The sequence below is a fragment of the Grammomys surdaster genome, unplaced genomic scaffold (genome assembly GCF_004785775.1).
Source record: "Grammomys surdaster isolate TR1022 unplaced genomic scaffold, NIH_TR_1.0 126051, whole genome shotgun sequence".
NCBI classification, from domain to species: domain Eukaryota; kingdom Metazoa; phylum Chordata; class Mammalia; order Rodentia; family Muridae; genus Grammomys; species Grammomys surdaster.
In genome coordinates this window covers 1,021,991-1,034,479 of record NW_021620862.1, presented here as the reverse complement: position 1 = coordinate 1,034,479, position 12,489 = coordinate 1,021,991, and the positions used below count along the sequence as shown (strand labels likewise).

The following is a 12,489-nucleotide window of genomic DNA, read 5'->3' as shown; positions in this document are numbered from 1 at the left end:
CAGTCCATGTTGTTATGAGGCAAGTGGCAAAGGCCAGTGAATCTGTTGCCTGTTAGGGCTGGTCTTGTGTTGGCTCAATGCAGGTAACTGCAGCTGTTGCCTGCTAATGATTACAATAACTGTATCATGTCTAAATAATGAGTCTTTACTGAGTCTTAAGGCTCTTTTGTATTTCCTATTCTTTCTTCTGCACTGTTTCATGAGCTTTTGAGGGGGATGGTATGAGTGATTTATTTGGGGCTGACCCCATATCTGTTGTCTGTTTTCTCCATCTTCGTCAACCATGGGTCCATCTGTTCATAGGAAGGAGTGGCTTCTCTGATTCAGACTGGTCATTTTTCTCTACTTGGCATGACATCATCTGTGGGCTTGCTGCACACTACCTTTATGAAATTGAGATATGTCCCCTGTATCCTTACATTCTCTAGGAGTTTTATTATGTAGAGATGTTGGATTTTGTCAAAGGCCTCTTCTGTATCTAATGAGAGGAACATGTGGTTTCTGTTTTTAAGTTAGTTTTTGTGATGGGTCATGTTTAATGATTTACATATGTTGAAATATCCTGCCTTTCTAAGATGAAGCTGACTTGATCATGATGGGTGGTCTTTTTAATATGTTCTTGAATTCAACTTGGAAATATTTTTTGAGAAAATTTGCATCTAGGTTCACTGAAGAGATTGGCCTAAAATTTCCCCTCTCTATCTCTCTGTCTCTGTCTCTGTCTCACTCTCTCTCACCTTTATCTAGTTTTGGTATCAGAATAATACTGGCTTAGTAAGAGGAATGTAGAAGTATCCTTTCCTTTTCTATTTTACAGAATCATATGAGAAATATTTGGTGTTAGGTTTTCTTTGGAGATCAGGTACAATTCTCTGCTGAATACATCTGTACTCGGGCTTTGAAGTGGACACATTTCGAATGGAGAATGTGAACCAGAGCAGTGGGAAAGCTTAGTAGCTGAGATGACAAATGCTGTACAAGAGAAGAACTTTTTATGACACATTTTGTGGGGTCATGTATGGATATGGATGTGGACCTACCTGTGTATCCAAGTGTGCCTGTGTATGCAAATGTGTCCAAGTATGCAAGTGTGGCTGTCTATACAAGTGTGCCTGTGTATGCAAGTGTGTCTGTGTATGCAAGTGTGTCTGTGTATGCAAGTATGCCTGTGTGTACCTGTGTCCTCATAGTCACTCTGCAAGCGATCTACACATATCCATGTGGACCTTTGCTTATTTTGTCATGATTGAACTTTGTCAATCATATCTGTCTGTTACATGCAATTCTACATACAACTTGTTTCATCTCTAGTCTCTTCTAGTTAGCATCTTAAACCTCTAGGGGTTGGGTTTTAATATTATAAGAGGCATAGGATACTTTGCGGCACCTGGAGTGCTTCTGTGCCTGGGCCACTGGCTCCAGCTGGTTCTAGTTGGTCTTGATTGGGGAGTTTCTGCTTTGTCAATGGGTTTTCTGATATGCTAATTTTGCAGCTCTGGTCTAAGGCTTTCAGGATCCCTTTCTCCTCGACACCGACAATGTCCTTCTCCTTCAACTCTGTAGCTGAGGATGTCCTAGAAACCACTATGTAGTCCTAAACAACCTCAGCCTCACCAGCAAGCCACCTTCAGCCTCCAGAATGCTGGAGTTACAGAAGTGAACCGGCACTCCTGCATTCTTTTTTCCTTTCTTTCCTCTCTTTCTTTCCTCCCTTTCTTCTCTCTGTCTTTCCTCCCTTTCTTCTCTCTTTCCTCCCTTTCTTTCTTCTCTCTTTCCTCCCTTTCTTTCTTTCTTTCTTTCTTTCTTTCTTTCTTTCTTTCTTTCTTTCTTTCTTCTCTCTCTCTCTCTCTCTCTCTCTCTCTCTCTCTCTCTTTCTTTTTAGTACTTTTCCAGTCTACCTACAATTCCTATTGAATTCCTTAAAGGCACTTTGAATGTATTATTTGTCTGCTGAAAAACATGGGACTTATTGATAAGAAATTATCCAACTTTTTATTTTTTTAGCGTAGAATTCTAGATCTGCCAAATAAATATGTCTTTCTCTGACTTTCAGCGTCTTTCCCTAGCACTCAATAATGATAGAAAACAATAAATGGAGTCTACTGTTTGACATGTTAGGCTACTGTGGCAACTCCATTTCTCCTGTTCATACATCAGATGTAGTCATTAGAATGTAGCAGATACTTGTAAAAGTTAGGTCTGGCTCTTTCTCCCAGCCTCATGCTCAAGAAATAAGACTCAGACTCAAAATATATTTACAAATATATATTTGTAGCCATGTAGCCAGGCTCTTCTTTGACTAGATCATAACTTAAATTAAGCCATTTATTCTAATCTATATTCTGCCACATGGCTGGTCACCTGTGCCCCGGTATCATGCATCTGTCTTGTCACATTTTCCTGGGTGTATCTCCAAACCTCACTGTTTCCCAGAATTTTTTCTGCCGCCCTGGATGTCCCATCTTCTTTTCTACTCTTTCCTATAGTCCATAGGTGTTTTAAAATTGATAGGTGATGCATCCACACAATGAACACGATATTTTCTCTGTAATTCCCCTCTTTAGTCTAATAAAAGGTTATTTTCTTTTAAATATAAATGAAATACAATGATAACAATAATGAAAATTTTTAGGTAAGAGTTACATTCAAAAAGCCCAGTCTATTTATATTGAGCAAGTCAGAAGAAGATATTCTATTATCTATCATACCTCATGAGTTCAGATTTCTGTATTTAATTCACTATGTATCCTAACTTTCATTATCAACTTGAAAACATCTTCTTAGATCTAGCACATCTTCTTAAATCTTAAATAACTTAGTAGTTTTAGTAAGACTACTATCTAGTCTTCAGCCTCATCAGAGACTTGAGAAGGAAAAAAATATTATTTGAGTATACAGAAAGTAAAGGGGCACAGCTTCCAAAAATTATAGAAATGACAGAAACAGCTGGCTACCTAGATAGTCCCCAGTATTTTATAAAATATTGGAACATCATCTCCAACCTTCTGGCTGAGAATATCTGACAGACCTTTTGTGAAGCAGGGATTGTAAAGTACTTGCTTACTCTGTATTGGCAGAGCTTAGCAGTCAACTTCCCTGTATCCATTTGTCCTTTCTAGACAACATTCTATCAGCATATGAGTTGAAGTTAGGGGATTTTCTTTGCTCAGTGGCTAGCTTGCCATAAATGAAACCATCTCCAAATGGAGGTCCTTTATTATTCAGTATCTACTTCCATGTCAAATGGGATGCTTCCAGGAGTTGACTTGTCTCAAAGTCAAAAAAGCTTTAAATTGATAAAAGTATCTTTAAATGTCATATTCTGTGGGTCTCTGAGGTTTTTGAAGACATCTATCTATTCATAAAATATCTGAACAAGTAAATATTTACTTCAAATAGTCAAAAATGAATTTGAAAGTCTGCTTTGAGGAATACTTTTTTTCGTCTCTCATACAATACATCCAAACCTAGGGATATCAACCAAATGTGGCATAAAAAAATGCAATACAACTAGGCACAAACCCTCCTACCAAAGCTGGGGACAGAAACCCAGTAGGAGGAAAAGCGTCTCACAACTGGAAAAGAGACAGCAACATTGCCCATTCCCAGTGTTAGGAGTTCTACAAGAACACCAAGCTAAACAATCACTATGTATATGCAAAGAGCCTAGTGCAGACCCAAACAGGCTCCATGACTGCCAGTAAAGTCTCTGTTAATCCCTATGAATCCCACTTAGTTGATTCTGTGGCATGTTCTCTTGATGTTCTGCATGTAGGAATATTCTTTAAGGATTTGATTACATAGCTGTGAGTGCTTTGTCCACACTCTGTTAAAGGATTCCAGATATTTCTGTGATGAGTTCAGGTAGTTGTTGTACCTGAGAAAACAAAGGGGAGTGACAAGGGAAGTTCTCTAGTATTTATGAATCTTGAGGCTCTTGAAAATAAAGACACTGCATGAAATCAGAAAAAAAAATAGTACTATAATGTCACAGGGGCCTATCACCTGCAGGCATACTAAGATCCAAAGACATTCTAGACCTGGTTTGACATGATACAAGTACAAGATAAGGACAATCAGAAATGGGGAGGGGACTCTTCTAGAAAGTTGTAATCATGCCATGGTAAGATTTATACTTGAAATATGGCATCTAATAAACTTAATGACTAAAGCATTTAAATTGATGAAAGTATAATACATATGTATCATTAATGATGAATCATATTTAATAATTTTCTGTCTTGCACCTTGGCTCACTAGAGAAATGTATTCACACTGCCATTTTGGGTACTTTATCCGTGAATGATCCTTCACTGCTTATTGCAATGGTTGGAAGAGTTTTTACTGAGATGAGAAGCCAAAGTGGAAAGTTCTTAATGTTAAATGCATAAACAAAAGGTTTTCATCGATTTGTGTTTTTCTTTTTCTAGGGTCAGACATTGTTCAGTGGTTAATAAAGAACCTAACTATAGAAGATCCAGGTAAATAAATCATTTTCCCATTGCTAGACTTATTTTCTTTGTGGTTTTGATAAATATGTTTTTCTCAAGGCAATTTAAAGTAATAATCAAGCAAATCTTTTAATAATGAACATAATTAAACTTGAACTGTATGGTTAGCATTTATACAATGTCAACATACATTCAATTAACATTAAATATAATTTTATAATTTATTTTTTCCTATATATGATTTTCACATATGTAATAACCCATTTTATATTATTTAATTATGGTTATTTTTGATTTTTAGAATATTTTGTATGGCCATATATCAATAAATAATTATACATGTAATTTATAGCAAATGATTATGAAATCATGAAATATTCCTTTAGGACACTTTAAAATGAATCTCATTAATTTATCATTTTTCCTTAGTTCTATTTTTGAATGAGATTTAAAAGCCATTTGGTTTTGGTTGTGTGTGTGTGTGTGTGTGCGTGCATGTGTTTAATACTCTCATTGAAGTTCTGAACTCATTTACTCTGGTAGACATGGTCAGTTCTGAAACAAAGCTCTAAATTCTCAAGTTTGAAACAAGTTTTACCAGCTTACATTTTGTGTTTCCTGGAAGAAGCCCCTACACATATGAGGCATTCGGTATATGTGAAAATCTTTCATGTGTGACCAACTGTTTAAGTCATTGAAATACAAATAAGCCTGCTTCTTAGAGAAGAAGCTGACAATCCAGTAGCTTGTAAGAAGCTGCGATTCCAGCCACAGGGGAAGGATGGGCATGGTGGAGGGAAGTGTGGGCATACACCTACATATAGAACCCGCCACCTACTGTCTAGCATGGAAGCTTTATATCGCCTGTTCCCACTCTTCAGATTACCACATTTGAATTATTTAAACTTGATACATTGTGGAGATTAAAGGGTATTGCCTTTACTTTGTAATAGTTTAATGAAACCATGCCATCAGAAAATATAGCTTGAATTCTGTATATATCAATCTATATATACTCATGCTCATTTAATACATAAGCTTTGACTACACTTCCAAAGGTGATAACCAATGAATGACACAGCTATTGTATAGCGCTGCATTGTCATTAAGTGAGAGAGGAAGTACTTACAATGAAAGGAGGCCATGCTTTTTATCAAGGTCATAATATGGTTTTGTGTCATTGATATTCCAGATGTGCATAACTATAGCAGTTTCCTAATGTGCTACTTATTCTTAACCAACAATATTAATCATACAGATCTTATAGATCGAAGTGTTAATCAAAAGAATATTTTTTCAATAACCATTTAATAGTTTCTTTTTAAAAAAATTGGTGTATAAGGTACCCTATAGTCCATCCTGACCTGGAATTCACCATGAAGTCCAAGCTTTTTAGTTATATTATGAGAAGCAAAAAGTAAAAAGTAGTTTTTAACTTGATGATTTGTTTGTTTGAACAAACAAGTTTACCCTATACAGAATATAAGCCTCTGTGTTAAATTTTAAAATATAAAATGCAATGGTGACTGTCCTGCATGTGTAACATTGCACTCAAAATATCTCTGGTAACTCCTCTGCTCTTACGGATGACATTAAGAAAGTTACTTTGATGGACTCATGTATAGAGCTGTTTAGAAGGGAGCCGATGTCGTTATTATGATGTCTATTCTAATTTGGAACTCACCAATGTCTTGAATAGGTTTACAAATGAGAGAGAATCTCATGCCTGGTTCCTGCCTGGCTAGTGTTCTATCTGGTAGCAAAATGTTGTTTGATACCCTTACTGGAAAATCTGAAATCCTAAATGTTAGTAATTTGTTGAAATAAGTTGTTTGAGAAAAACAGCTGAAAAAATAACAATTGTGGATTCAATGGCCCATGAGGAGTAAAGTAAGTTTCATGATCTTCAGGGCTTGTCCAAAACCAAGAAATGCACATTGTTTGCATGTTGATATTCTCCATTTTGTTAGACAAAGCCTAAATCCCTTTCATTTCCATTATAGCAATTTAATATCACCAGACATGGAGGCACAATGTACTGTTTCTTTAAAAGAAAAAAGCTCCATAATCTTTTACTTAGAATTTAGATTATCCTTAGTTATATTGAGATGTACATATATACATTATGGACACATATACAATACAAACTGTCTTAGTTTGGGTTTTATTGCTGTGATGAGACTCCATTACCAGAAAGCAAATTGAGTTTTATTGCTGTGAAGAGACACCATGACCAAGGCAACTCTATTAAAGGGAAATAGTTAGGGCTGACTTAGAGTTTCAGAAATTTAGCCCATCATCATCATGGCAGCAAGCATGCTGGTGTCCAGCCAGACATGGGGCTGGAGAAGAAGCTGAGAGTTCTACACCTTGATCCAAAGGCAGCAGAAGGAGACTTTGCGACTGGGCATAGCTTGAGCATAAGAGACCTCAAAGCCTGCCTCCACAGTGATATACTTCCTGCAACAAGACCCCACCTGCTCCAACAATGCCCCACCTCCTAAGTGCCACTCCCTGTGGGCCAAGCATTCAAACACATGAACCAATGGGGGCCACCTATTCCAACCACCATACGAACTACCATAATTACTTTCATGTTGCTGTGAAGAGACATCATAACCAAGACAACTTATAAACATAAGTATTTATTTGGGGGCTTGTTTATAGTTTCAGAGTTTGAGCCCATGACCACCATGGTAGGGGACATGGCAGCAGCAGGCAGATATGGCACTGGAGCAGTAGAGCTTCTATCTTATTTATAAATTGAAGGGAGAAAACATTTTTACTGTAGCTAGCATGTTTTTTTTTTTTTAAATCTCAAAGCCCAGCCACAGTGCTGTACCTCCTTTAAGAAGGCCACACCTCCTAATCGTTCCCAAAACAGTTCTACTACTTAGGGACCAATCATTGAAATATCTGAGCCTATGGGAGGGGAGTGTTCTCATCAACCACATAGACATACAAGATTTGTTTAATGTGCTGGATTTCTTCTATACTTCAATCTAATTGGATAATATCATTACAGGAACTACATGAGAATATTATAAGAAGATCAGTGCCTTGTTGACTTATTCACACTTTGGTTCATTCAATAACTATTTTTGAATTCTTACTGCAAGCTATGGGAAAACTGGTCCTCCACTGAATCGGAGATTGATTTCAAAGCATCCTATGTCCTTCTTTCTTTTTCACTTGGTTTGGTCTCAGTCTCCAGTGATGCCTTTTAACTCCATAACCAATCTATAATGTACCAGACAGATTGTGGTGTTAGGTCCCATCTCTTCTCAACCATCCACACACATTGTTGCTAAGTAACGTAAGCCTAAGAATTACCATACATGTAGTGTCTATGGCACTCTTTCTGACGTTTTCATAACTGATGCTTTGTACTTTTATTCAATGCCCATTTGGATCTTTTGACTGGGGTTGGGGAGGGGGCAGAACTCAACACAACTCAGCACAGAGCCCAGACTTATTCTTCCAAATGTCTCCTGTGTTCCCATTTAGTCTTAGAATTAAGTCTTTGCTGTTGAATACATGAGATCTTCTGTTCAATGACTGTTCTTCAAGAGGAGAACAAAAGAAAAACCAGAGAGCAACATTAATAAAGAACTGCCTATCTTAGCATCCCCTGAGGTTTTCCATGTGTGTTACTGCTGTGTCCAGTTGGTGGACCAATCATTGCTTCCTTATTGTTACTTCTCCATGTTAGCAGAGGCATTTTCTATGTACTGACAACTGTACTGTAGCCAGGATCTGTGTGGGAGCCAAGCAACAGACGGCCTGACACAAGAAATGTAGGCTGCACGCCCCAAAATCTACCTCATTTCTTTTTATATTTTATCCTCATTTGAAAGAAGGTCCTCCTACTTTCTCAGCATTTCAAAGTCCAGGCGTTTCTGAAGCTTTCCATCTAGGACAGCCCACAGAGTTCCTCTTACACTAGTAGTCTTTTGGGTTACCAGGTATCTTGTGGAACACAGAGCAGACTTTTCTTTTCTCTTAAATGCAATATTTTTTGCTTATTTTCTTAATTGCTCAGAATTATCCTTTAATGTTCATTAGGTTTTATTTTTGCTTTGGGGGCTTAATTTTTTTTTGTTTCTATGATAAACCATCTCAGTCAAAGTTTCAGTGTAAGTACACATCTCATTCAGCTTGTGATTTTGTAAATCCTCTGGTTACCTCCAGTGGCCTGAGTTGTCTTGACTGCTTTCTGCTTTGCTCTTTGAAACACTGTAGCCATCTGGAAGGGCCATGCTCTCAGATTTTTGGCATGTAACAGTTTGCTCGGCTGGCAGCTAGGTAGTATTTCTCTCAACCTGCAGCCTGCTAGCCCTGCTTTCTCATCATGGTCTCAAGATCCAGCACCATGGGGATTCCTGCTCATACTCCTCTCATTGTTATCTCATTCAGGAAAGCAAACTATGAATTCAGAAACCTGTGTCTGTACTTGTTCTGCCTCTTACTTCCACCCCTTCCCTGTGGTAAATACTGCAACACTTTTTGGTTAGAATTGTAAGATCTATTTCCCACAACCCGGACATCAATAGCTTCTTGATGTGATTCTGCTCATCTGTCATCTTTGTCTCCTCTCACTGAAGGCCCATGAAGCCACACTGACCAGAATGAAGAGTCTGAGCAGCTAGGATCTAAAATGGGCTTCTATCAGCAGTATGAGTTAGTGTTTCTAACTGTCCTCCTGTGTTAACAATGCTTTAGTACTGTGCTTTGTGAAGCTCCAATGAATCAATGTAGAAGCTGGCCAGAATCTTGATTTTGTCTTTAAATTGTATTTGTTGTTCCTAACTTTCTGCAAAGACATTTGTCTGAATTGAATTCTTTTTGTGCTATTTGATACTTGTCTTCAAACATAACCAGTGCCATGGAGTCTTCAGTTCCTTTTTTTTTTTTTTTTTTTTTTTGCCATGAACGTCAGGAATATTGCCAGTTGTCACCACTCCATCTGTTTGTTGATTGTGTGGGTTAAGTTTCTCTTTTATTTTATTTTACATGTGTTGTTCTTATCACATCATTTGAACAGATATCATGGTAGAAGGCACACACCTTCTCTAATGGTTAAATTAAAGTGTTAGAGTTGATTAGCTTGCAACAATCAGCTGATTTGGTTAACAGTGAGGGTTGGCTTGAATATTATCAAGTATATTTTCAACTGTAATTCAGGTTTTGTTCTCCTAAATAAAACAGGAAAGGGCAGAATTAAGAAATACTAAGCTCATCAAACAACTAAACATGGTGCTTTTATACAAAGCTTGAAATAAAGACAGAAAATAAGACTAGGTATAAATATAAAATTGTCAAAAGTAATAACTTAATTCAAAATATCCACATATCAGAACAGCTACACAGTTCAGTGGATAGAGGCTGTTGCTTATGATATGAGTCTGAATTCCCAGATCTCACAAGTAGAGAAAGAGAATGAACTCCTGCACATTGTCCTCTAGCTCCAGAGGTGTACTGTGGCAGTCCCTCAAACACAAAGAAACAAATGTAATCAGAAGCTCTTTTAGAAGAATTACTTTTTATAAACCTACAATGAGTGAGTCAAGATTTGAAAACTAACTAAAAGTATAAATCTTCCATTAGCAACTGGTTTAGACTGTCACTGAATGAATTAAATCAAGTCATCATGGTCCACCATTACAGAATAGATCTGTATCCCGAAGCCTGCAGTCCTCTCAGGAAAGCACTGTAAATCCTGTTAATTCACTTGATGGAAGTCCATTATCAATGGAGGCTCTATTCTACATACCTAACAGATCTAGTTAGACTACTCCTGAAATGTCAGTCCTTGGAGCCTGAGCTCATGGGAGCTTCAGCTCTTGGGAGCTTGGCAGAGGTAATGTCTGTTTCCCTTGATATTTGGATTTGATAGGCATTTTATCCCTTTATGAGCCATTTAAATGGGTTATTTCTTTTGATTATCACATCAGTATCATGAAGTAGCAGATGATAATTTTACAGTTGGAAAACCAACAATTGGAAAACACAACCAAATGTGAAGTTCAAATTTACACAAGACTCTGAAGTAGAATCTTAACATTTTAGTCTCTCTGCTCAATATATCTCCAACTTGTTGAACACATATTTCTAATCTGGATATTACTTTTTTTAAATGGTGGTTACTATGAGAGAGACATAGACATGCTTGACAAGACATAATTATTAGACATATTATTAGACATAATACTTAGAGCCATCTTTTGCACATAATTACCCCTGTGTTTTACAATAAATAAAAAAGAGTCTTTTCTTCATACATTCAAATTGTTTTAAATGATAATCTTTCCCAGTAGCAACATTTAAAACGCTTTGCAAATAAACACTCAAAACCCTCATGGGCTCATAAAAATATTTTTTATTGTTCATTCTTCAAGCTATCATGCTAATCTGTAACAAGTTAAAGTGACCCCTTTATTACTGTTCAGGCCTGGGAGACCAATACATGCAAACATTCTGGGTTTGTATGGCATCATTTAACATTGATGCTGGATATCCTGGATCAGAGTCTTCAAGTATACCTCTAAAAACATTGTTCAAACTAGTTTCAGATAATATGTATTACACAGAGGTGTCTCTTGAAAAGGTGCACACATTTTATATTATGAGTAATGCTTCAAGAAAAAAAAATCTTACTGCTGTTCTTATATCTTTGAATATCTGCTTGTTTTAACTACTTCTGTTTGCTATGACAAAAGGTATACTTCATGAAGGAAGGTTTTGTTTTAACTTAGGTAGCCATACTCTGTTCTTTTTCACCCTTCCCTTTATCCCTGTACTTAGCATTTTCATTTACATGGTTCTATTTCCCTTCTTACTGGAACTGATAAGTTCCATTTACATCAACTCACCTAATTATTCTTGTTCTAAATAATTAAAAATCAAAACCCATTGTGTCATGTCATAAGGAGGCATTTATTTTCAGAATATAAACATTTGGTGCAAGGGAGATGATTCAGTGTTAAAAACGCTTTCTGTGCAAGCATAGGGACCTGGGTTAGAATCCCAGCAGGGTAGTGCCCCAGACCTGGTGTGTGGACACTGGGAGAACCTGGGGGTTGCTCCCCAGCCACTCTAGCTGGAAACATCCAGCATTCTGTCTATATAGAAACTGTGTCTCAGTAATTAATAATATACAGACAAGCAATTGAGGGAGACATCTGGGTATATAGCAGGGATTCAGACCACTGGTGGTGAGGACAACACAGTGTAGTTGTTTGGGTCTCAACAGGTACTCAGCTATCTTACAAGCATCCCTATTTTGAACTGAGCATGTCTTTGTCACTGTTCTATTGTTGTATGAGATACTATGACCAAGGCAACTATTACTAGAGAAAGCATTTAATTGGGGCTTGCTTACAATTTCAGAAGTTTAGTCCATTATCATCATTGCTGGAAGCATGGAGACATGCAGGGAAGCACGTTGCTAGAGAAGTGGCTGAGAACCACATTCTGATGTGCAGGCAGAGAGAGAAGGGAGGGCATAGAGACACAGATAGATAGATAGATAGATAGATAGATAGATAGATAGATAGATACATAGATACATAGATAGATACATAGATAGATACATAGATAGATACATAGATAGATACATAGATAGAAAGACAGAGAAACAGAGACACTTGCCTGGCATGGAATTTAGAATCCTCAAAGCCCATGGACAGTGATATACTTCTTCCAACAAAGCCATCACAAGGCCACACCTTCAAATTCTTCTTAAATAATTCTACTCTAAGGTGACTAAGCATTCAAATATATAAGCCTATGGGGACCAATCTTATTTAAATCATGACAGCCTAATATCCCTAATTGTCTGGCTGGAGTTTTCTGAATTTCCTTGTATGTATCTTGTAGGATTGGGTATGTATTGCTTATTGGATTTGTTAGCAATTAGTGACGCCTCTAAAGGTGTGAAAAACCTAATTAGAACTTCTGTCTTTTCTGTTTTAGAATGTGCACATTTGTACTACATTTAATGAACTGTTGAGTAGAAGTCTGACTCCACTTAGAAATA

General features: G+C 37.1%; 1 protein-coding gene across 6 annotated transcripts in view; it reads left to right on the top strand.

The window, feature by feature from the left end:
• The window catches only part of Rgs7 (regulator of G protein signaling 7), a 397,879-nt gene that overhangs the window by 272,715 nt on the left and 112,675 nt on the right, over positions 1–12,489 (top strand). For all 6 annotated transcript variants that reach the window (XM_028755245.1, XM_028755241.1, XM_028755243.1 and 3 more), the window contains one exon: positions 4,431–4,481. In XM_028755245.1, coding sequence (XP_028611078.1) covers positions 4,431–4,481 — 51 coding nt within the window. The remainder of the gene's footprint in view (positions 1–4,430; positions 4,482–12,489) is intronic.